The sequence below is a fragment of the Xenopus laevis genome, chromosome 4S, assembly GCF_017654675.1.
Source record: "Xenopus laevis strain J_2021 chromosome 4S, Xenopus_laevis_v10.1, whole genome shotgun sequence".
Lineage (NCBI taxonomy): Eukaryota > Metazoa > Chordata > Amphibia > Anura > Pipidae > Xenopus > Xenopus laevis.
Window position 1 is genome coordinate 19,729,206 of NC_054378.1, and position 23,995 is coordinate 19,753,200.

A 23,995-nucleotide genomic window follows, 5' to 3' on the forward strand; every position below is an offset into this window, starting at 1 on the left:
TTCTACCCTACTAAAATTGACTTGCGGTCCTATAAAGCCACCAGCAAAATCTGATTCATTTTCAGCTTGACCAAACAGACCGTACAGTGTAATTGACAATGGAAAATATCGACTGAGTAAAATTCCAATTTCTGAGGACAAGAAAATGATGTACGAGATACTCATGTGCGGATCCATTCAGCTCCCAGGATTAATGGCTTGTGGTCAGTGTATTATATATTAGAATCAGAATAAAACCACAAACTTCTCAGTTCCTTGTTATGAGCTAAGGGGGCAAAGCCTGAAGGCCAGTTAGGTAGAGATTTGGGGTGAGTGCTTATTTGTACCCTGGGTACCTCTGGAACTATAGCAGGGTGACTGTTACCCCAATGTTTCTATATATCTGTAACCTTGTTATGAGCTAAGGGGGCCCAGCCTAAAGGCCAGTTAGGGGGAGATTTGGTGTGAGTGCTTATTTGTGCCCTGGGTACCCCTGGAACTATAGCAGGGTGACTGTTACCCTAATGTTTCTATATTTCTGTAGCCTTGTTATGAGCTAAGGGGCCAAGCCTGAAGGCCAGTTAGGGGGAGGCACTAAGTTGCTGCCTTAGCATTAAAGTACCATGACTGTTAGACCCCAAAAAATGGTCTTAAAAACCCCTTGCCCCTAGCGGCTTGCAATGTATTTTTGGTAAGGGACAGTGTCTTATGTTATGTTAAAAGCAGAATACTACACTGGCACAGTCATAATATTTAAATTTCCACCTTTTTTTCAAATAAAAGTAATTTTCACCCCTGTCGTCGAGCGTAAAATATAATTTGTTTTACTCCAAATTGGGAACATTTCCTAATTGAAACAAGCTGCTTGTATCATTGCAGCTAATTAGGAATGATGTTGAACCAGCTCCCTAGTAATGTTCTAAAAATCTTTCTGTAGCTTTGGGGGAACCAGTAAAGACTTTGTATAATCAGATACATTGGGTTGGGGGTTTGTTTGGAAAGGGGACGTCGCCATGGTTTGGCCTTGGAATTAAACGAGAAGCAAAGGTATTGGTATGAAACGCTGCCTATAAAAAAAATAAATTACATTTTTGATAGGGAAATGTGATCCATTTGCAGTTGCCTTCGTCATCATCATCATCATCAAGGCCAGGGAAACACTGGGCTTGATCTTGGAGGATTACGCCCAAAAATGGGGGTTTGTGCCAAAGATGGAAAGGGAACGAATGTCAATCTATTGGTAGGATTTCTACACTGAATTGGAGAGTTTTGAGTATATAGACAAAGGAAGGGGTAGCTACATAGTTATCCCCTTGGTTTGGGAATGAGATGTTGGACAGGCAGGGGTACCATACTTTTGGCCAAATAGCAAATGTATCACGTCATCTCCAACAAAAGATCTATTTGTGCTACTATATTCCATTGTGTTGAAGTCGTTACTGGAATGACCTAATGAGCAATGCAGAGACCTAATGAGTTTAAGGCAGAGGTTGGAGAGTTCCTGGCATATTAGAGATTCATCATTCATGACGACATGTTGAGACTTCTTTCCCTATCAGAAGGCAACCAGGCAACCAAAACGCTTTTATTGAATCCTTTGAATTGTATTCTAAAGATTCCAGAGCCTTATTCGGCACAACAACAAAAAAAACAGAAGTAATTATCGTGGCAGAAATTACATCCGCTCTGAATCTAATTCCAGTCATGTAGATGGGGGCAGAAGGAAAATTGCAGCTCTCCACCTTGGAGTTACACAGAGACAATTTTGCATGTAATGAAAGACCCTGGTGCAAATAGCGTAATAGTGCTTAATAGCCGAATTTGCCCCCAAGGCCACTCAACAAATTATTAAGAACCGAAGGAATTAGTTGCCCAAGGGTCATTAAAGAATTTAATTTTGTGTATCGTTAATTGTCTCCTCGTCCCAGTTGATGCAACCACACAATATACCATTGCCAGTAACATTATACTAGAGACTGTCATCTCAGTTTAGAGCCAGCACCACTCTCTCAATCTTCGATGACACCTGTTGCTATACCTATAGACTGCATGGATAGGGGTTGTGGCATGGAGGACCTTCTTCAAAATGGTTTTTCACCCAGTCTCCCTCCTCTCACCCAGCCAATGAAGAAGATCCAGGCCTGGATCCTTAAAACATTTAAGAGTGTCCCTACACAACTGGTCAATCTTTACTGAAATAGTGGAACATTAATGCATGTAGAGAACCTAAACATTTTCAATTCACAGTCACTATAAGGTTGAATCATGCAGACATGGATTAGACTAGGTGAAAAATCAGGTTGACCAAGGTGTATATTGACTTATGTTGATTGCCTTTAGTTGGCTGGTTTGCAAAACCCCAAGGGCCATACAAACAGCCAAGTCGCTCTCTGTGTATGGCTAGTGTATCATTCACCCTGCTAAAATTACCACTCTATCTCTCCATCCTTCCCCCTTAACCCCTACCTTATTGTCACTCCTTTATTAAGTCTCACCTTTTTTTCTAGACACAGGTCATGTCATCCACTTTTGAATCTATCCCATTTTCCACAGTATATATGTTCATAGCTCTTTTTTCCCTGCTTCCCCTGCCCCTGGGGCCCTTACACAATCAGACATATAAACTGGGACTTTTTGTACTGAGCTGGCAGAATACTGATGAATGCATATGAGCTAAACAGTCTTATTGTCCACTCACTACCCGGTTGAGTCATTTGAGTCATGCAGATGTAGATTGGGCCAGGGGGAAAACCACTTTTACCAAGTTCATCCACTAATATACTGTATGTGGTCTTTACAAAGTCCCCTAAGTGCCAACCAGCAGGCAAATCTGGCAAGTATTGGTGATTGCCAATTTGTATTATGTGTATGGCCAATTTAGGAAAGTAGGGTGGGTTCTTCCAGCTGAATGTATCTTTCCCCATTTCTCTTGTCCTCTTCTTTGTTTCTCCTCCCAGACCTCCCTTTTTGGCTGGATTGCAAGATCCCAAGGGCCATACCAACAGCCATGTATTGCTGGTTTACCCAGCTTTCTGTGCATGGCTATTGTATGACTTTAAGGTCAGTTCTTCTACCTGAATATATAATTTCCCATGTGTCATGTCCTTATTGTTGTATCTCCTCCTAGTCATTATGTTTCCTCCTTGTTAAAGAGTCTCCTTCTCACCAATCTTATCCTTGATCCTTAACCCCAACACAAATCATTTACCATGTGTCACCTTCTTCACAAACTCATCCAATGCTCTTCTCCTTATTGGCATGTCCCACAAATAGCAACGTCTCATCGTTGTTCCCTTTTTATCTCTGACTTCCCAGTGCATTTGCCCAGAGCCAATTGTCTCCTGAATAGCCCTTTAAACAATGAATCAACATATAAAATTATTGAGCGTGTTCCATAAATTTCAGACATTTATGGTTACGGTACCTCTGGTCTATTCACTGCCGCGCCCTTTCTGCGTATTCTCGTCAACCCCAATCATGGCAAAATACCAATGTGTAACTATCAAAACAAATCTATAAACCAGTCTGCTAGAAAATTGACTTTTCAGCTTGTGGATACTATTTAGTTGATTTTTTCCCCTTTTTTCTTTTGTTTTCTGTTTTTTTTGTGTCCTGATTGATGTGTATGCAAATATTTGCTCCACTCGCAGCTGAAATTCGTACCTTGCTGTTTAGTATCTGATTATAGAATTGTAAGTACAAATTAGATTTGGTTATGTCGAGCTAACTCGCTTCTGATGGGATCATCATCAACTGTCAGATTGTTGCTTTGTAATAATTCTGTTGGATTCCCAGGGATATGTAGGAACGCGGCACTTGTGACGGGTGGAGTTTAAAACATAAACAGGTTTTGTAGTTTGGGAATAATTAGACATGGGGGCTGAGACCCTGCCTTCAGTTTGTGCAGGTTACAGCTATGGATTTGAGGTCAAAGTCCCTAAAATTGTTGGTGGGGGTTGCGGACTCCACCTCAGAAATAACAAGGTAATTGGCTTTGAGAATCTAAACCTGGTGACTCAGTGTCAGTTTCACCTCTCCGTGACCGTTGTTACTGAGACATCCAAGGTCTGAGATGCAAGTGAAAGAGAGGCTTGTTGACGAGACTCCACAAAGCAATAACGAGACCATTAAAGTAAACATCTGACCCGTATCCCTAGAAAGGACAAATGCAGTATTTTCATTCCTCTCCGGTTATCTGCTCTAATGATAATCTTTGTAGTGAAATGAAGGGGGGAATTATAGGGGGCATCTGATATCCCTGTGGAATATTCTATATTTGTCCCAGATAATCAGGGGAATTTTGCTGTGACTCTTAGAAAGAAAAAAATTGCACTGTAATTCTTTAAGTGGGTCGGAAGGACACAGAGATATCATTAAATTGTTATTCTAAACCATGTCCCGAGACTGTTCAAATGCCAAGCTTAGAAGGTCAGCCCACCCCCCAGAAATATAAAGGGAGATTATTAAACCCGCCAGGCTGCCCACGTCACTATCAATTTAATACGAGTCACAGATCCCAACTGGAAAGAAAGTAACAGTAGAGAATTCTGTGTAACTGGCACAAGGAGAGTTGCCTGGGTAATTCCTGTCCTTCTAGGACCCCTCATGCCCCAAAGGCTGTGGATTATGATTCACTGGTCCGACCAGCACACCACAAAATCTTATAAAAGGAATATCTGGTGACCAGTATGAGCGAACAGACCCCCTTCAATCCAATGGATTTGGGCTCCGAGGAACCAAACTGTGTATAGTTCCAAATTATACTGTCACTGCTGTCACCTACTGTCACCAACATCCCCTAGTGTCTCCATCTTATTCTACTGTATCAATCTTGCCTTACTGTCTCCATCACATCCTACTGTTTATAATGTTCCCTACTGTTTTCAACTTATTCTTCTGTCACTATTTTCCCTTAATGTCTCCAATCTCATCCTACTGTCCCTGGTCTCCATCTTGCTCTCTTGTCCTACACTCTTAATGTCATTCTTTTGTCTCTATCTTGTTCTATTTTCTTCATCTTGTCTTGTGTCTCTATTTTGTCCTATGGTTCCAAGCTTGTCCTACTATTCCCTTGTAGTGTCTCTATTTAGCCCTCCTTTCACTATCTTCTCTTACCATGCCTTCTGACCCTACTGTTTATGTCAATAGATTTTCTTTATGGTCATGTCATAAATGTCCCCAGTGAAGAAGCTGGCGATGATGGATACATGAGCAACTCTATTAAAAGTCCCAGTGCTCAGTATGTCATAAAGACATAAAGACAATAAATACCACCACCCTTAGACCCAGAGGGCTCCTAGCAGTCAAACTGTGTGATTCCAGATTATACCATCACTACTGTCTGCATCTCATTCTATTTTATTCATCTTGCCTTATTGTTTCCATCATGTTGTACTGTCTCCATCTTGCTCTACATTCTCAATCGTCTCAATCTTGCCCTACTGTCTCCATCATGTCTTACTGTCTCCATCTTGCTCCACTGTCTCAATTGTCACAGTCTTGCCTTACTGTCTCCATCTTACTCTACTGTCTCCATCTTTTTCAAATGTCTTCATCTTGCCTACTGTCTCCATCTTGTTGTACTGTCTCCATCTTGTTTTACTGTCTCCATCTTGTCCTACTGTCTCCTCCATCTTGTCCTACTGTCTCCTACTTGCTCTACTTTGTTCTACTGTCTCCATTGTGCCTTATTGTTGCAAGCTCTATTCTGCCCTACTTTCACCATCAAGCAGGAGCAACTGCCCCTTTACAAGGTTAAGATATTCCTCATTTGTGATGATGATTCCTCCGAGCTGACAGTTTCCTTAATCCAAGTTCAAGATAATATAATGATGTGATTTTAGGATTCTGACGTCCATCTGGTGTGAAGTCAGCACGGTTTGGCGACTTATTTGCTAATTGGAAGTGAAGCTGAGGATGCAACAAAACCCCAAACAGCTGTCACACTGAAGAGACTTTGTTGGGGGATATTTATACAGAGTCACAATCCGTGTGTGTAGCAAGTGACATCTCCCCATCTGACCCAATCATTCCCTACATGTGACATTCTGACTTGCCAGTCCCAAACCCAAGAGAACTCAGATAAGAGGGAGATGGGTGCAGGGCACTTGGCAGATGGAAGGGACTGCAGACACATATCTAGGTCTGTAACTGTGGATATAGAGTAAGGCAAGGTGTTGTCAGAGAAGAAGCTGTTACTGTAATGTGTAGTGGTAAATGTAGATATTCAGGTTGTTATATAAATAGTGGGGCCCCCTTTCAGGTATTTTGTCCTGGGCCCCCAATTAGGAGGGCCTGGCAGTAGGATGCACAAGAAAGGCAAATGTTTAGGTTTTTTTCGGGGCGGCACCTCAATATGGAACATTGGGCTCAACTCTGCAAGTTAATTAATGAGAAATATTAGCCCCCCTGTCCCCCCCCTTAAGAAACCCTGAGTGGGCTTTGTTCCTTATGAATATAGCCATTTAACGAACATAGAGTGGTTAATTACTGCTCCGACTTCTCATTATCACCCACGTTCATATGTTTAAATTGGAACATATTTTATTCCCCCAGATTTCCGTAGTTGCCACTCACACACTGCAAAATGTGTGCCACTAACTTGCATTCCGGTTAAAGGGGCAGCACCATCAAACATCAAGATTTAGATTTCGGGGCTCAGTTACTATGACCTTGGATTTGGTGGCTTTTAGAAAGGGACAAATATGCTGGTTGGGGGTGGAGGGGGGTTGAGGAAGCTAATCATTTATGGGGCTTCAGAATATCTGATAGCATTGCTAAAGGGCCCATCCTCTAAGACTCACATTCAATAAAACGCAATCAGTGTTTTCTGCTTATAAATTAAATATACAGCAAGCAGCCATTTTCATGTGTGAGACGGCCCACAAGTTATTCGTAGTGTTTGGAAGAGAAACATCACATATTTGAAAATGGAAAAATCTCTGCATTTTTATGATCTTATTAATTTCTGAAGAAGGGGGGGGGGGACGAGCCTGAAACACTTTGGGATAGGATTTAAATCTGGTGATTTGACATTATTTCCTTCCCGCTCGTAAATCCCATGCGGCAAAAAAACTTGTTCACTTTCTTTTAACGGCGAAGCAATATCACTGATCTATACAATTCATTAATGGGAGCCCAAATAAGCTCTTCCAGTGCCTAATGACTTTGCTTCATATACACTGCAATAACAATCACGTACAGCATAACTGATCCGCGTAATTATCTCTCCCAAGTTTTAAAGGGATAGTAAAACTAAACAATCATTTTAAATGTATTTCTTTTGTTGAACCCCTAGCATAATACTTATAAATACAGTATCATTTTGAACTCAATGTATGACAGTCATGAGGAAAAGAATAAGAAGGGATGTGCCAAGAAGCATAAGTGGTATTGGGCCCATGGCTGTACCACAAAAAGTGTAAGTAGCATTGTTCCCATAAGCGCGCCAAAAAGAATGAGTAGTGTATTTTCCCATATCTGTTCCAAAAAGGATGAATAATTTTGTGCCCGTAGCTGTTCCATAAAGGATCAGTAGTTTTGTGCTCATCCCAAAAAAAAGAATGAAGTGTATTCTTCCAATAAAATTGCCAAAAGGCTGAACAGTATTGTTCCTATAGCTGTGCCAACAGAGGATGAACAATATTTTGCCCATAACAGTACCAGAAAGCATCAGTGGCTTTGTACACATAGATATGTCAGATAAAACCAGTGGTATTGTGCCCATAGATGTGCCAAAAAGCACAAGTAGTTTTGTGCCCACAGGTGTGCCAATCAGGATCAGTGGTATTCTGCCAATAGATGTGCCAAAAAGCACGAGTAGTTTTGTGCCCATAGGTGTGTCAAACAGGATCAGTGGTATTGTGCCCACATATGTGCCAAAAAGCATGAGTAGTTTTGTGCCCACAGGTGTGTCAAACAGGGTCAGTGGTATTGTGCCCATATATGTGCCAAAAAGCATGAGTAGTTTTGTGCCCACAGGTGTGCCAAACAGGATCAGTGGTATTGTGCCCATATATGTGCCAAAAAGCATGAGTAGTTTTGTGCCCACAGGTGTGCCAAACAGGATCAGTGGTATTGTGCCAATTTATGTGCCAGAAAGCACAAGTAGTTTTGTGCCCATAGGTGTGCCAAACAGGATCAGTGGTATTGTGCCCATATATGTGCCAGAAAGCACCTGTAGTTTTGTGCCCACAGGTGTGCCAAACAGGATCAGTGGTATTGTGCCCATTTATGTGCCAAAAAGCATGAGTAGTTTTGTGCTCATAGGTGTGTCAAACAGGATCAGTGGTATTGTGCCCATAGCAGTATCAAAAATGATGAGTAGTTTTATGCCCATATCAGTGCCAAATAGAGAGTAATCAGGAGTATTGTTCCTATACCATTGGCAAAAAAGATGAGTAGTTTTGTGCCCATACATTGCCAAAGATGATTACTAGTACTGTGCCCATAGTAGTGCCACAAAGAAGGAAGTTGTAATATGTCTATAGCTGTGCCAAATAATGATCTTTAGCATCCATATAGAGACCAATGAACACTTTTCCGCCAACAAGCAGCTTACTGTGTATGGGGCCCTCCAGCAGTCTCCCTGAGCAATATGTGGTTGAAAATTTAAATGGGGCAGGTTAGAATTTCCTTTTGGACCTGAATAGGCCTCCATTATAATTCCATCTTTTGCCCCGATGATTGGATCAGCCCAGTTTGATTCAGCAGCCAAATCTAAGGGGAAGTATAGCAGTTATTTTACCCTTGTACTTGTTCTTTGTTTCAGAGGAACTGAAGGAGAAGTTGGCACAGTACTTGGATGATTTCAACAAGAGGAAACCTGGATTTATCAAGGTGGTCCGACACAACAAGCAAGAGGGGCTGATAAGGTCCCGGGTCAGTGGGTGGAGGGCAGCGACAGCACCCATTGTGGCACTGTTTGATGCACACATAGAATTTAATGTGGGATGGTAAGTGAATTGCTAGCTGTAAGGAACGAGTCTCTTCTTTTCACTTGTTACATTTCATTTTAATCACATATTTTATTTAACAGCAAGAAAATGAGAGAGAGAGGATTATTTCTGGGGGTGGAGGAGAATGTAACGAGTAAATGGCACAATAGAAAACAAAGGCAAAATAATCTCACACTGGGAATATCCATATCTCTGGCCGCTCTCACAATAAAATCTAATGCGATTGTTCCTGAAACGAAGAACTATAATTTTCATGGTTTTAAAGCAATTTCACTCTTTTGCTTAACACAGTTACTCTCTGTTTGAGATCAGACGAAGCCCAAAGTTTTTTTTTTATAAAACCCAGGGATAGAATAAAGGGGGGGGAGTGGAAAAACTGCATAGCTAGAATCTCAGATGCCATAAAGCAGGGCAGAACTGCTGCTTCCAATGGGGATCAGATAGGGATTTTTATTAAAATTTCTAAACGTTTACAAAACAAAATCATGACATATCAGAATAATACAATACGACAATATTTACATTATTTACAAAGAAAATGTAGAAGAATGAGTCCAAGAGAAATCCAAGTTTATCCAATATTTCTTATTCACACTTTGCTTTTGTATCTTATTAAGCTTAATAAAACTGATTTCCCTTAAGATTTTGTTTACTGTAAGGTCTATTGACTCATTCTCTCTCCAGAATCTCATACACCAGAGGTGATACTGAATCACAGACAAAATAATATATACAGTCTCTCTGTTATAGCGATGCTGCCTGTGAATGATTCCATAGGCTCTCTCAGTGTAATCATTGGCACATATGTTATAAATACCCAACACCTTCAGCACACCCTTATATAAACTACATGAAACAGAACAATCCACCAAAAAGTGTTCTTGACTCTCCTCCACCCCACACCCCCAGGGACACTCTTTATTTACATGGCTCAGGTATTTTACATTGCCCCATACATACAGTTTGTCCTGCAGTGACAGCCAGGCATTATCAAACAGCTTTGCGGGGAATCTCACACTGTTTAAATATTTCAATGTCCCCTCCAGGCTCTTACTGGTACAGTCCCTTATGGCCAACGGGACAGAGAAATATGTTGATAGTACCCTGGCATAAATTTGTTTCCTCTGGGTCGATGTGATCTCTGCCATCCCATCTCTTTATCAGGGCATGGGCAATGTGTGGTGGGAAATAGCTCTGTCTTACACGGACCTCTATCGCCCTACCGCCCTGCAGCCAGTCCATGATAAAAGACGATGCCCAAGACCTGATACAACTTTCCCACAGGGAGCTTGTCAGACCCCCAAAGTTAAACTTTAGGAACATGACACTAAAGAAGGTCACAGGACAGACCATCCCCAAACCTCCCTCTTTCCTCTGCAGGAACATTACCCCTGTTTTGACTGGGTTTAGCTTACTACCCCAGATCATCTGAAAGAATAAGCTATAGACTGAGCATAGAAAGATTCTGGCAAAGGGAACACACAGGACACATACAAAAACAACGGGATCAGAAAAGTCTTGATAAGGTTAACTCTTTCCCTATAGGTCAGCTTCCACCCTTTCCAACGCCGAACTTTTGCCAAACCGGTATCCAACTTCTCTTCCCAATTTAGCCTGGCATTATCTTCCCTCCCAAATTTAACCCCTAGTATTTTAACTTTAGAGGAGGCAATAGGGAAAGTTCTTAACTCAAAACTGAGCTCTTCCTCCAGACTCCACAAAGAATCCGACTTTTCACTATTGACCAGAGACCCTGAGGCCTCTGAGTAGCTTCTGATGCAACAGGAGACTCTCTCCACCTCTTCAGGCTTTGAGATAACCACTGTCACATCATCCGCATAGGCCACCAACCTCAGGCACTGACCACTGGGTAGGCAGATACCCTCCAAGTTACCTCCCTGCAGCAACCTAAGAAAGGGATCTAACACAAATGCATACAGCAAAGGACTCAGAGGGCACTTGTCTTACTCCTGCCCCAACCTGGAAGTCTTCACCCTGTTAAATAGTGGGAAGCTTCTCGCTCCTTTGTACAAAACTTTTATCCAACTAATGAATTGACTCGGGATACCGTATTTAGACAAAACAGCCCATAGGTACTGGTGATTCACCCTATCAAAGGCTTTTGACTGATCTAGACACAGAAAGTATTTCCCCCACCTATGAGCTTTGCATAATTCCAGAGCATCTCTAATGGTAAAGACAGCTCCAAAAATGCTCCGCCCCTTCACCGTGCAGAACTGACAGTCAGACAATAAAGTGCTTGAAAATAACCTTAAACGAAAGAAAATAACCTTTGCATGAATCTTTCTATCTGTATTGAGTAGGGCAATTGGCCTCCAGTTCTCAATATGCTTCTCGTCCTTACCTTTTGACAACAAAATCAAAGAGGAAAACTGCATAGATGGCGGGAGGTCACCTTCCTCTAAACAACAGTTAAACATCTCAACTAGTGCCGGGTGCCAACAGATCTTTAAAGGTCTTATAGAATTCTGATGTTAAACCATCCGGACCTGGAGCTTTCTTATTCTGCAGACTCTATCCACAACTTTACCTCCTCCGTGATTTTAGCTGTCAAAGGGGAAAAATCCAAATTATTTGTGTCAGGCCCTGGGGTCGTCTATAAGAAAGCTGTCATCCTTTCCCTCTCCAAAGTTCTCTCCCCAAACAAAGCAGCATAGTAGGATCTCACGACTTCCAGTATTCCCTCCCTTGTCAGTAGACCCCTCACCAGTTTCCTTTTAACTGACTCTTTACAGTTCCTAAAAGGATCTTTGGAAATTTTCATCCCAGAATCCCTCTCAAGAACCAGAGATCTCTGGCGGCTGTACTTCTTCATTTGGTTCTTTAACTGGGTAACTTTTCCCCCCACCACCCCATCCAAAATATAGGACTACAGCTTCTTTCTCAAGGACTGGTACTGCCATTGGCTATTTCCCTCCCTTTTAACAGATAGGGACTTGAAGAAAGCCCGAAATTACCTCTTGGCCTCTACTGTCACGATCGCCGCCCGGAGCAGGTCCAAGAGCTCCGGGCGGCGCGTCCCTCCTTGCCGGCGTCGCTTCCAAAATGGCGGCGCCCATGGCCGCCACGTGGGTAGCGGCGCCGGCGCGATGACGTCAGCGCGCCGACGTCGGCGCAAGGGCGTCAATGACGTCACATTGGCGCCAAATTCAAAATAAAAACGCCAACTAGACGCCAGAATGGCGCCCAAGTATAAGACTACTTTCCTTATAGTATCCTGGGTTTCCTGTGAAGCTTTATTTGCTAAAATCTTGTTCCTGATTGATTTCCTGACCCTTTGCCTGGACTTTGGACTTTGCTGAATTCTGCCTGCCTGTGAACTCTTGCCTGGATCCTGACTACTCTTTGAATTACCCATTGGACACCGCGACCTTGCTCCCTCAAGAGGGCTTCCTCCTCGATCCTGACTACCTCCCTGGAGGGAGCTCCCGGCTCCCTGACATTATACTTGGGCCATGGATCCTACTGAGGAAGCTACGCCTGATGTCGGACGAGCGATCCGCGGACTGGCATCCCGCATGGAGGAATATGAAGCCCAGCAGTACCACATAGGACAGGCACTCGATACCCTTCTCTCCCGAGTGCCTCCAGCGCCTCCTGCTTCCCAAGCGGCTGTAAATTCTTCCATGGCGGACGTCTCGTCTAGCACAGGTTTTTCGTCTGGTGAGCCTCGTATTCCGCCTCCTCCTCGCTTCAGTGGGGACCCACAGGCTTGCAGAGGTTTCGCTACACAGTGCCAGATCCAGTTCGAGTTTCAACCCTCGCACTTCCCCAATGAACGTTCCAAGGTGGGGTATGTGATGTCTCGTTTGGTGGGCAAACTGCTTGAGTGGGCAACATCTCTTTGGGAGAAGAATTCTCCACTGACTTTTGATGCCAAGACTTTTCTTCAAGCATTTCGTACTGTGTTTGATGCCCCGGGTCGGGTCACAAATGCCCCTTCTCGTCTTTTGCAACTCCGACAGGGTAACCGCAGTGTCAGTGACTATGCTATTGACTTTAGAACTTTGATGGCTGAAACTTCCTGGAATGACGATGCCTATAAGGCCGTATTCTATCAAGGTCTGTCTATTCGCATTAAAGATGATCTTGTCTCCAGGGAGTTCCCTGATCTGCTGGAAGATCTGATTGCACTATCCATCAAGGTGGACACTCGTCTTAGAGAGCATCAAGTAGAGAGGGAGCGTTGTAAACGATTTCAACCCGTGTTGGCACCTCGCTTCCAGAGACCTCTCTTGCAAACTCCGGCTGCTCAAGCTTCTCCTTCCCCTCCGGAGGAACCGATGCAAGTTGGAAGGGCTCGTCTCTCCGAACAAGAAAGACTCCGTAGACGAATGGCTGGCTTATGTCTGTATTGTGGCGGACAGTCTCATTTTGCGAACTCTTGTCCGGTGAAGCCCACGAGTTCTGTTCCCCGAGGTATATCTAGGGTAACTCATGTAGGGGGCACTACTCCGAAGTCTCAAGAGAACACTCACAGGTTTCTACTTCCTTTACAGATTCGCCTAGCCACTAAGACCATTGTCGGCTCCGCTTTCATTGACTCTGGAGCTGCTGGGAACTTCATGGACGCTCTTTTAGCCAAACACATGGAAGTTCCCTTATTCCCATTGTCCACTCCGCTTCGTGTCACTGCCATTGACGACAGACCCCTGGTGGCTGAATTTATCTCCATGACGACTGGTGAATTGCCTTTGCAGGTTGGGACGCTGCATAAAGAAAGACTTTCGTTCCTAATTATTTCCTGTCCATCAGTTCCAGTCGTTTTGGGTCTCCCTTGGCTATGCCTGCATAATCCCACCATTGATTGGTCCGCAGGACAGATTTCCCGTTGGAGCCCATTTTGCCAGAAGCATTGTCTTCCTGCTGAACCCCTCCAGAGGGTGAATATCTCTATGTCTGATCTGAAGACTCTACCCTCCTTTTACAGGGAGTTCTCTGATGTATTCTGTAAGAAGTCTGCAGAATTCCTTCCTCCACATCGACAATACGATTGTCCTGTCGATCTTCTGCCTGGAACCATGCTCCCTAGAGGTCGTACTTATCCTCTCTCTCCAGCGGAAACCACTGCCATGAAGCAATATATCCAAGAGAATCTCCATCGGGGGTTTATTCGCCCTTCTACTTCTCCTGCCGGGGCTGGATTCTTCTTCGTGGAAAAGAAGGATGGAGGTCTACGTCCCTGCATTGACTACCAGGGTCTTAATAAAATCACCGTTAAGAACCGGTATCCCTTGCCCCTGATTGCTGAACTCTTTGACCAACTGAAGGGGGCTAAAATCTTCACTAAGTTGGATCTCCGTGGGGCGTATAACCTTATCCGCATCCGGGAAGGTGACGAATGGAAGACAGCATTCAACACTCGGGATGGGCACTACGAGTACCTCGTAATGCCCTTTGGTCTCTGCAATGCCCCCGCTGTCTTTCAAGAATTCGTGAACGACATTTTCCGGGATCTCTTGGGAAAATTTGTGGTCGTGTACCTAGATGACATCTTGATTTTCTCCAAGGACCTTGCAAGCCATCGATCTCAGGTGAAGGAAGTACTCTCTCGTTTGAGGAAGAACTCTCTCTTTGCCAAACTGGAGAAATGTGTGTTTGAAGTGTCCAAGATCCCTTTTCTGGGCTATATCATCTCCCCAGAGGGTTTCGAGATGGATCTAAGGCAATCCAGAGATTCATTGGTTTTGCTAACTACTATCGGCAATTCATTAAGGGATTCTCTTCTCGTATTGCTCCAATCCTTGCTCTCATCCGAAAAGGGGGTAAACCCAGCTCTTGGCCCCCACCTGCTGTTGAAGCTTTTCAATCCTTGAAGGATGCCTTCACTTCTGCTTCGGTTCTCCGCCATCCTGATCCAGAGTTACCTTTCTTCATCGAGGTGGATGCTTCTGAAGTTGGAGCCGGAGCCATCTTGTCCCAAAGACATCCCTCTGATGGGAAGCTGCATCCATGTGGGTATTTCTCTAAGAAGTTCTCTCCTGCGGAGCAAAATTATGATGTAGGAAATCGAGAACTCCTGGCGGTTAAGCTTGCCTTAGAAGAGTGGCGTCACCTCCTTGAAGGTTCCTTGATCCCAGTCACGATCTACACAGATCATAAGAATCTTGAATTCATCCAATCTCTCAAGAGGCTGAATCCCAGACAAGCAAGGTGGTCTCTCTTCTTCTCTCGATTTAACTTCGTCTTGACTTTTCGCCCTGGCTCCAAGAATCGGAAGGCCGATGCTCTGTCTCGAAGTTTCACTCCGGTGGATCGTACTCCTGAAAGACTAGAGCCTATTATTCCTCCTGTCAAGATCATCGCTTCCTTGTACCCTCAATTCGCTGATCAAATCCTGGCTGGTCAATCTTCTGCTCCTCCTGATACCCCCATTGGGATGGCGTTTGTCCCCTCCGAGTTACGTCTCCCCATTCTTCAACAGACTCACTGTTCCAAGCAAGCTGGACATCCCGGTCCAGAAAAGACTCTTGAACTCCTTCGACGTTTAGTCTGGTGGCCGACTATCCGAAAAGATGTCAAAGACTTTGTTTCTGCCTGTACTGTTTGTGCCACTTCCAAGTCCAGCCATTCTCGCCCCAGTGGGTTATTACAGCCGTTGCCTGTTCCCTCTCGTCCTTGGACACATTTGGCAATGGACTTCATTGTTGAACTTCCTCCCTCCTGTGGGAACACCGTGATTTGGGTTGTCATTGACCGCTTCAGCAAGATGGCCCACTTCATCCCTCTACGGAAGCTTCCATCTGCAGTGGAGTTGTCACAGTTGTTCATCCAGTTCATTTTTCGCCTGCATGGCTTCCCAACTGAGATCGTTTCTGACAGAGGGTCTCAATACACGGCTAAATTCTGGCGTTCCCTGTGCAAAGATCTAGGTATTAATCTTCACTTCTCCTCAGTTTATCATCCCCAGACTAATGGAGCGGCTGAGCGAGTGAACCAAGCCTTGGAACAGTTCTTGAGGAACCACGTTTCCCTTTGTCAAGATGATTGGTCTGATCTCCTCCCATGGGCGGAATTTGCTCATAACAATGCCTGCCACGCTTCCACTGGAAGGTCCCCATTTTTGTCTGTGTATGGTCTACATCCTCTAGCCTTCCCACAAGACTTTGTGTTGTCTGATGTTCCGGCCGCTGATGACCATGCAGCCCACATGTCTGCTATTTGGGCTGCAACCAAGTCAAACCTGGAGAAGAGTGCTCTGGTTCACAAGTCGTTTGCAGATCGTAGACGTAGACCCTCTCCTCCCTACAAGGTCGGTGATAAAGTCTGGTTGTCTTCCAGGAACATTCGGTTGAAGGTACCATCTCCTAAGTTGGGTCCGAGGTTCGTAGGTCCATTTCCCATTTTGGAGGTGATCAATCCTGTGGCTGTCAGACTTCAGCTTCCCCCTGAGATGCGAATTCCCAACGTGTTTCATGTCTCCTTGGTGAAACCCGCCACCTCCAACCGCTTTTCCGTGGTCCAGCCTTCCCCTCCTACTATCTCTGTGGATGGCCAACAAGAATATGAGGTGGAGAAGATCCTTGACTCCAGGATCTCCAGGGGCTCTCTTCAGTACCTCATCAAGTGGAAAGGCTTCGGCCCTGAAGAATGCTCCTGGGAAGGATGCTCTGATGTCCATGCTCCTCGTCTGGTGAGGGAGTTCCACTCCAAATTTCCCCAGAAGCCAAGTCCTGGTGGTCCGGAGGCCCCCCGTGAGGGGGGGGGTACTGTCACGATCGCCGCCCGGAGCAGGTCCAAGAGCTCCGGGCGGCGCGTCCCTCCTTGCCAGCGTCGCTTCCAAAATGGCGGCGCCCATGGCCGCCACGTGGGTAGCGGCGCCGGCGCGATGACGTCAGCGCGCCGACGTCGGCGCAAGGGCGTCAATGACTTCACATTGGCGCCAAATTCAAAATAAAAACGCCAACTAGACGCCAGAATGGCGCCCAAGTATAGGACTACTTTCCTTATAGTATCCTGGGTTTCCTGTGAAGCTTTATTTGCTAAAATCTTGTTCCTGATTGATTTCCTGACCCTTTGCCTGGACTTTGGACTTTGCTGAATTCTGCCTGCCTGTGAACTCTTGCCTGGATCCTGACTACTCTTTGAATTACCCATTGGACACCGCGACCTTGCTCCCTCAAGAGGGCTTCCTCCTCGATCCTGACTACCTCCCTGGAGGGAGCTCCCAGCTCCCTGACATTCCCACCACTGTGTTGGTGAATCATAAAAAATCATTTTTGAATGGGGATCAGATAGGATCTGTGCAGCCACTGGGACAGAATGCTCTGTTATACAGATAGCTAGAATCTCAGCCATAAAGCAGGGCAGGACTGCTGCAATGTGTAAAGGAGGTTTAACCATGTGATTGCACTGCTCTATACAAGCCCATATGATGCCCATAATATAATTGCCTGGTTGGGGTTAGAGATATGGAGGCAGTTTTGCTGGGATAGGAAATGTTATTTAATTGAATAAAAGTACAATTTAGTTCTATAGCAGCGCATGTGTGGGGACCTGGTATATATAGAGTCCGGACCACATCTATTTTATATGAGGCTGGCACATCCCAGGGGGTTGCAGTTCTTGTAGAAATAACACATTCTCTTTGGTAACATCATTAAACAGCAGAATTCTCTGCAGTACATTAGTTCCTATGGGGTGAAATACACCGAGAACTAATTCTAATAGAATAGCAAATAGGCCTGGAATAAATGCACTTTCAACACATTTTCACTGATCCTATTGCCAATCCAGAGAAAGGCAAATGGGGATGGGAAAATAAAAACTGATGATGCCACCTTGTCCTACTGTTTCCACCGTGTCCTACTGTCTCCATCTTTCCTTGCTGTCTCCATCTTGACCTACTGTCTCCATCTTGCTGTCTCCATCTTGTCCTACTGTCTCCATCTTATCCTACTGCCTCCATCTTGTCCTACTGTCTCCATCTTATCCTACTGCCTCCATCTTGTCCTACTGTCTCTAAATTGTTCTAATGTCTCCTGTCTTTTGCCCTACTTTCTCCATCTTGCCCTACTGACCCCATCTTGAAATACTGTCTTCATCTTATTCTACTGTCCCCATCTCCCCATTCGTCCCATCTTGCCCTGCTATCTCCATCTTGCACTACTGTCTCCAATTTGACCCACTGTCTCCATCTCACCCTACTGTCCCCATCTTGCCCTACTGTCTTCAGTTCATCTTATTTTACTATCCCCACCTTGTCCTACTGTCTCCATCTTTTCTTACTGTCTCCATCTTTCCTTACTGTCTCCATATTTTCTTACTGTCTCCATCTTGACATTTGGCATTTCCATCTATCATTGGTGTGAGAATGGGCCATGGTGTCAGGTCCTCTGGTGGGCCAACTTCAAATCAGGATTTTTCCATGCAGTTCGCAAAAATTTCTTAGGACAGGCAGTCAAAACTACATGCTTTCCCCTCTGTCCCCTCAGATTTTGGATTACCCCACACACTTTGCACAGGTGCCTCTGTTACTGGAGAGATTCTCTTGTTGCTGTTATAATTTTAAAATGATTCTTAGCCTTTGGAAATTTTCCAGTATCTGTGCATTTATTTACAGCAAGATCACTTGCGGTTTCTCTACAGGAGCCCACTCGTTTAATTAGTTCCCTTCTCTGTATTTTGGATGCTCTGAATGGCTGGAAGTTATATTTCCGCCAAATGATCACAACCCCCCCCCCCCCATGAGATTCAGCTGAGCCTCTTATTCCTCTTACCCCTCCTCTAATTCAGTTTAGTGACATGGTGATGTGAGAATCCCAAGTTAAACCAACTTATTCCTCTTACAGGGCAGAGCCGGTGCTCCTCAGGATTAAAGAAGATCGGAGACGCATTATCTCTCCCTCTTTCGACAACATCAAATATGACAACTTTGAGATTGAAGAGTATCCTCTGTCTGCCCAGGGCTATGATTGGCAACTGTGGTGCAGGTACCTCAATCCCCCCAAATCATGGTGGAAACTGGAGAACAGAACTGCACCGATCAGGTAGATTTGTAAAGAATACACTGGTTCAAGGGACACATAGGATTGCATGTATTACACATGGTTCTACGAAAGCTGCCATGAAACTCAGCAATACATTTATACAAGTTTGGCAAGACCTGCAATAAGAACATTATACATTCATCTCAATATTTCAAATATTCCCATATTCAGGCGTGGGGGTTTGTTTCCTTCTAATAAAGCATATTTGGGCTCATCTATGAAGGGTTACGCAGTAGTGCAGGAATGCTAAGGACCCACAAAACTAGATCCCCATGTTCTCAGCAGTAGCCTATCCAGAAGGGCACTCAATGCTCCATGCCTTGCATTGGATTAAAAATCAGCCATACGGTGCCAAGGGAAGCACTGGCATCCACAAGGAACCCCTGTTAACCATATGCAGGCAGGCCTATTACTTGGGTGCCTGTAAGATGCCCACATGCCAACCATATCCAATCTCTCCTGCAATGAGACTGCTTACAGCTTCTCAAGGTCTATTCTGTGAACACAAAGCGTTGCACCTATGGGTGCTAGTAGCAAATCCAAATTAAAAACAGCAACTTGGCTATTTGCGTCCATTTTTTGCACTTTGCACCCTGTTTTTTCTTTGTAAATTAGACTGTCTACATTTTTGTTTAATGACAGGGAAGACTGCATTATAAAAAATACATAAACATTGTTGCCCAGTTAAAATTCTAAAAATGGTTTCAGTGCCTTGCACTGCCCTGACCTGTATATAAAGGCACAATGCTTATAGCAGGAGGGCATCATTCCAATTAAATATTCCATTACCAACATCTGTTCCCCTCCAATGTACTGCACGGTCAATTAATTGATTATTACTGGAATTTATCTTTCATTTCAATAATGTTGTCTTGCTCTTGTTGTCCCAGAACCCCTGCTTTGATTGGCTGCTTCATTGTGGACAGACTGTACTTTGAAGAAATTGGTTTGTTGGACGAAGGCATGGATGTCTATGGAGGAGAAAACGTGGAACTTGGAGTTCGGGTAAGGGGCTGATACAGTGGCGTAACTAGATGTTGCTGCAATCATAAGGGGAAAAAGGGGATGCTCTGAGGTGGGGTAAAGGAATAATAATACCTGAGGGCATGGAGGTCAATTGAAAAAATGTGGTGTTTAGGAATCAAAAAGGGGTGCCTTGATAGTGTCAGAGGGGATATAAAGGAGGATAATCTTGAAGTTTAGTTAAGAGGTTGAAAATGTGTTGCATGGAATTGCGGTAACGGAGTAATTAATTGTGGCAGAAGTCATGGAAGAAAATTGATGAATGGAATTTGGGTAGTTAACTGTGTCAAAAGGCATCAACGGAAGAAAATTAGATGGTTGAAATAATAGGTTTATTGCTAGTGTCTGAGAACCTGTATATCTATAACAGAGAAGACATGAAATGTGAAGTTAGTTAGGGGCTGATTGTGTCATGGTATGGAGAAGAAAATCCAACATATGGAGTTGGGGTAAAGGACTGATTGATAGTGTCAGAAGGCATGGAGGTCAATGGGTTTATTGATAGTGTTTGAGGGCCTTGAGTTCTATGGAGTAGAAAATATGGATCTTGAAGCTTGGTTAAGAAGCTGATAGTGTCACAGGATATGGAGGTCAACAGAAAACATGACGTTTGGGGTTCTTTGATAGTGTCAGAGGGCATCTGGCTCTATGGAAAAGAAAATATGGATCTTGAAGCTTGGTTAAGAAGCTGATAGTGTCACAGGATATGGGGGTCAACAGAAAATTTATAGTTTGGAGTTCATTGACAGTGTCAAAGAGCATCGAGCTCTATGGAGAAGAAAATATGCATCTTGAAGCTTGGTTAAGATGCTGATAGTGTTTCAAGATATGGAGGTCAACAGAAAATGTGACGTTTGGGGTTCATTAATAGTGTCAGAGGGCATCTAGCTCCATAGAGAAGAAAATGTGGAACTTAGGGTTCTGATAATGTATGAAGCTGAGAAGTATCACAACATATGGAAGTCAACAGTTTCGGGTCACAGAATATGTGAAGCTTTGGGTTCATTGATAGTGTCAGAGGGCATGTAGTTTATGGAGGAGAAAACAGGGATCTTGAAACTTGGTTAAGAGGTTGATAGTGTCAAAGGATATGGGGGTCAATAGAAAAGGGGAAGTTTGGGGTTCATTGATAGTGTCAGAGGGCATCTAGCGCTATGGAAAAGAAAATGTGGATTGAGGATTGAGGATTGAGGATAAAACGTTGAGCTTAGGGTTCTGAAAGTGTTTGAAGCTGAGAAGGTCAATCTTAAAAACATGAAGTTTGGTGTTCAAATAAGAGATCAAACTTTAATTTATTAACTCGCCCCAATTCCCCCACACAAGGAAGACATGGACCCTTATTGTATGGAAGAGCTTTATAAATAATGTCATCATTTCAGCCTTATACTTGGGACGGATCTTCCCCTCTATAGAAATGCTAAAGCGCTGGCTATTGTACAATATATGGTCTTTCATAGGGGGATGACATAACAGTTTTCACCAACTGCCATCACGGGAAAGAATAAAAACCTATTTCCTTTAGGGATGCTCTGAATCCAGGATTCGGTTCTCGATTCGGCCAAGATTCTGCCTTTTTCAGCAGGATTCAGATGCGGCCAAATCCTTCTGTCCGACCGTAACTAATCTGAATCCTAATTTGCATATGTAAGTTAGGGACAGTGAGGGAAATTGCGTGACTTTTTGTCACAAAACAAGGAAGTTAAAAATGTTTCCCCTTCCCACCCTTTAATTTGCATATGCAAATTCGGATTCGGTTCAGTATTCGGCCGAATCTTTCTCGAAGGATTCGGGGGTTCGGCAGAATCCAAAATAGTGGATCGGGTGCATCCCTAATTTCCTCAAGTGCTTTTATTTGAAAAGCAGATCGTCGTACATCAGATAAACCAGAACAGACTCATTTCATATGGTATTATTCTGTTACTGCCGCTGCTGGGAAAGTCAATCCTCAAAGTGAATTTTGAGTATGGCCTTCTAAGAGGCTCTTGACTGCCCTAAAGTTACCAGTTGTACTGTATATGTAACCCTATGTTTAACTTACCCTTTAGTAGTGTCCGAAAAATGCAGGTCTCTGAGGGTACTTCAGCAAGACATGTGACACAGGGTGCAGGGAGTACTGCGGCGGTGTTACACTGTAGCAGCTGTACGATTAAAATATCTCTTTTTTTGCATATATTGTAAAAAAAAATAACCTTTTTTCCCAATTTCCATTTGCATTTCATTTACCAACATCCTGCCCACCCCATGGTATTTGCCAATAATTTGAGAAACTCCTCGATATCAGATAAATCCCCCGAGAAATGAGGTCAGCTAAAAGAAACACGCTCTTTATGTTTCCTCTGCTCGTTTGTCACTTCTCTAATGTTAATTACAAGACATGGAAATGAGCCACGCTGCCCTTTTGTAATGGGAAATGGAAAGAGACTTATTTTATTTGAATTGAAACAAGTTGGAGGCAAGTTCCTTTGTAATGTTACAAGTTTGCAGCTTCATCATCACTCACTTCATTTCATTATGCTCCTGCGCTCCAATACTTTAAAGGGGAACTGTCATTGAGACAAATGTGCACCAAAACTCTACTGCAGTGATCCCCAACCAGTAGCTTGTAAGCAATATGTTGCGTTCCAACCCCTTGGATATTGCTCTCAGTGTCCTCAAAGCAGGGGCTTATTTTTGAATTCCAGGCTTGGAAGCAAGTTTTAATTGCATAAAAATGATGTATAGTGCCAAGTAGAGCCTCTGTAGGCTGTCAGTCCACATAGGGGCTACCAAATAGCCAATCACAGTCCTTATTTGGCACCCAAGGGACTTTTTCATGCTTGTGTTGCTCCACAACTGTTTTTACATTTGAATGTGGCTCACGGGTAAAAAAGGTTGGGGACCCCTGCTCTACTGGATGCTTAATCATTCTGTTTCACAAATAGATATCCTCATTTACAGTAGGGGGTACATTAACCCTTATAATACATGAGTAATGCTCTGGTTTCCCTATATAACTCAGCCTGGAGCCCTGTGCCTTTATATGGTCACAGAACACCTCAGTGACTTCTAATATCCTTATCATTTACAGTAGGGGGTACATTATCCCTTATAATACATGAGTGATACTCTGAGTTCCCTGTATAACTCAGCCTGGAGCCCTGTGCCTTTATATGGTCACAGAACACCTCAGTGACTTCTAATATCCTTATCATTTACAGTAGGGTTCATTATCCCTTATAATACATGAGTGATACTCAGAGTTCCCTGTATAACTCAGCTTGCAGCCTTGTGTCTTTATATGGTCACAGAACAAACCCTCAGTGACTTCTTATATCCTTATCATTTACAATAGGGGGTTCATTATCCCTTATAATACATGAGTGATACTTAGAGTTCCCTGCATAACTCAGCCTGTAGCCTTGTGCCTTTATATAGTCACAGATCCCCTCAGTGACTTCTAATATCCTTATCCTTTACAGTAAGGGGTATATTATCTTTTGTATTACTTGAATTATATTTATTATATATTATCCCTTGAATGCACTGCCTATTCAGCCAATCACAATGGCTGTTAATGGTGTGTTGGATGTTGTCTGGGCTGGGTACGTGTAATATATATATATATGATTTGCTGCTTTAGCAAGGCTGTCCCCCCATATGTAAAGTAAAACAAGAGATAAAAGAGTAGCGAGGGGTCAGGCAGTGCTGGTTAATGTATTATTAAAAGCCTTTGCTATTAGGCATTAAATGCACAACGTGATTCTGCTCTATGATTATATGTTCCTGACGGCAGAGCTCACGATCCCCCCGGGGACTCATAATGGAGAATTAAAGTCCATTGCTTCTTACAGACACCTTCGGATTTATCTTGCTTCTAAGTTCTTTATAAGCAGCTGTCATCCTTTAGCAGCGCATATGCTGCAGTGTGGGAATAGTGGCACTTGCACTTCTCTGCTTATCTCAGCGAGGTTATAAGACTGGCACGAGATGATTTATGCCAACACCTGTTCCCTTTCCTCCCTGTCTGTCATTGAGAAGGAACTTACT

The 23,995-nt window shown here is 43.7% G+C and overlaps 1 protein-coding gene across 1 annotated transcript in view; it reads left to right on the forward strand.

The window, feature by feature from the left end:
* The window catches only part of galnt18.S (polypeptide N-acetylgalactosaminyltransferase 18 S homeolog), a 130,862-nt gene that overhangs the window by 80,314 nt on the left and 26,553 nt on the right, over window positions 1–23,995 (forward strand). The window contains exons 4-6 of the mRNA XM_018260306.2: window positions 8,750–8,933; window positions 18,749–18,946; window positions 19,837–19,951. Of these exons, the coding sequence (XP_018115795.1) occupies window positions 8,750–8,933; window positions 18,749–18,946; window positions 19,837–19,951 (497 nt within the window). The remainder of the gene's footprint in view (window positions 1–8,749; window positions 8,934–18,748; window positions 18,947–19,836; window positions 19,952–23,995) is intronic.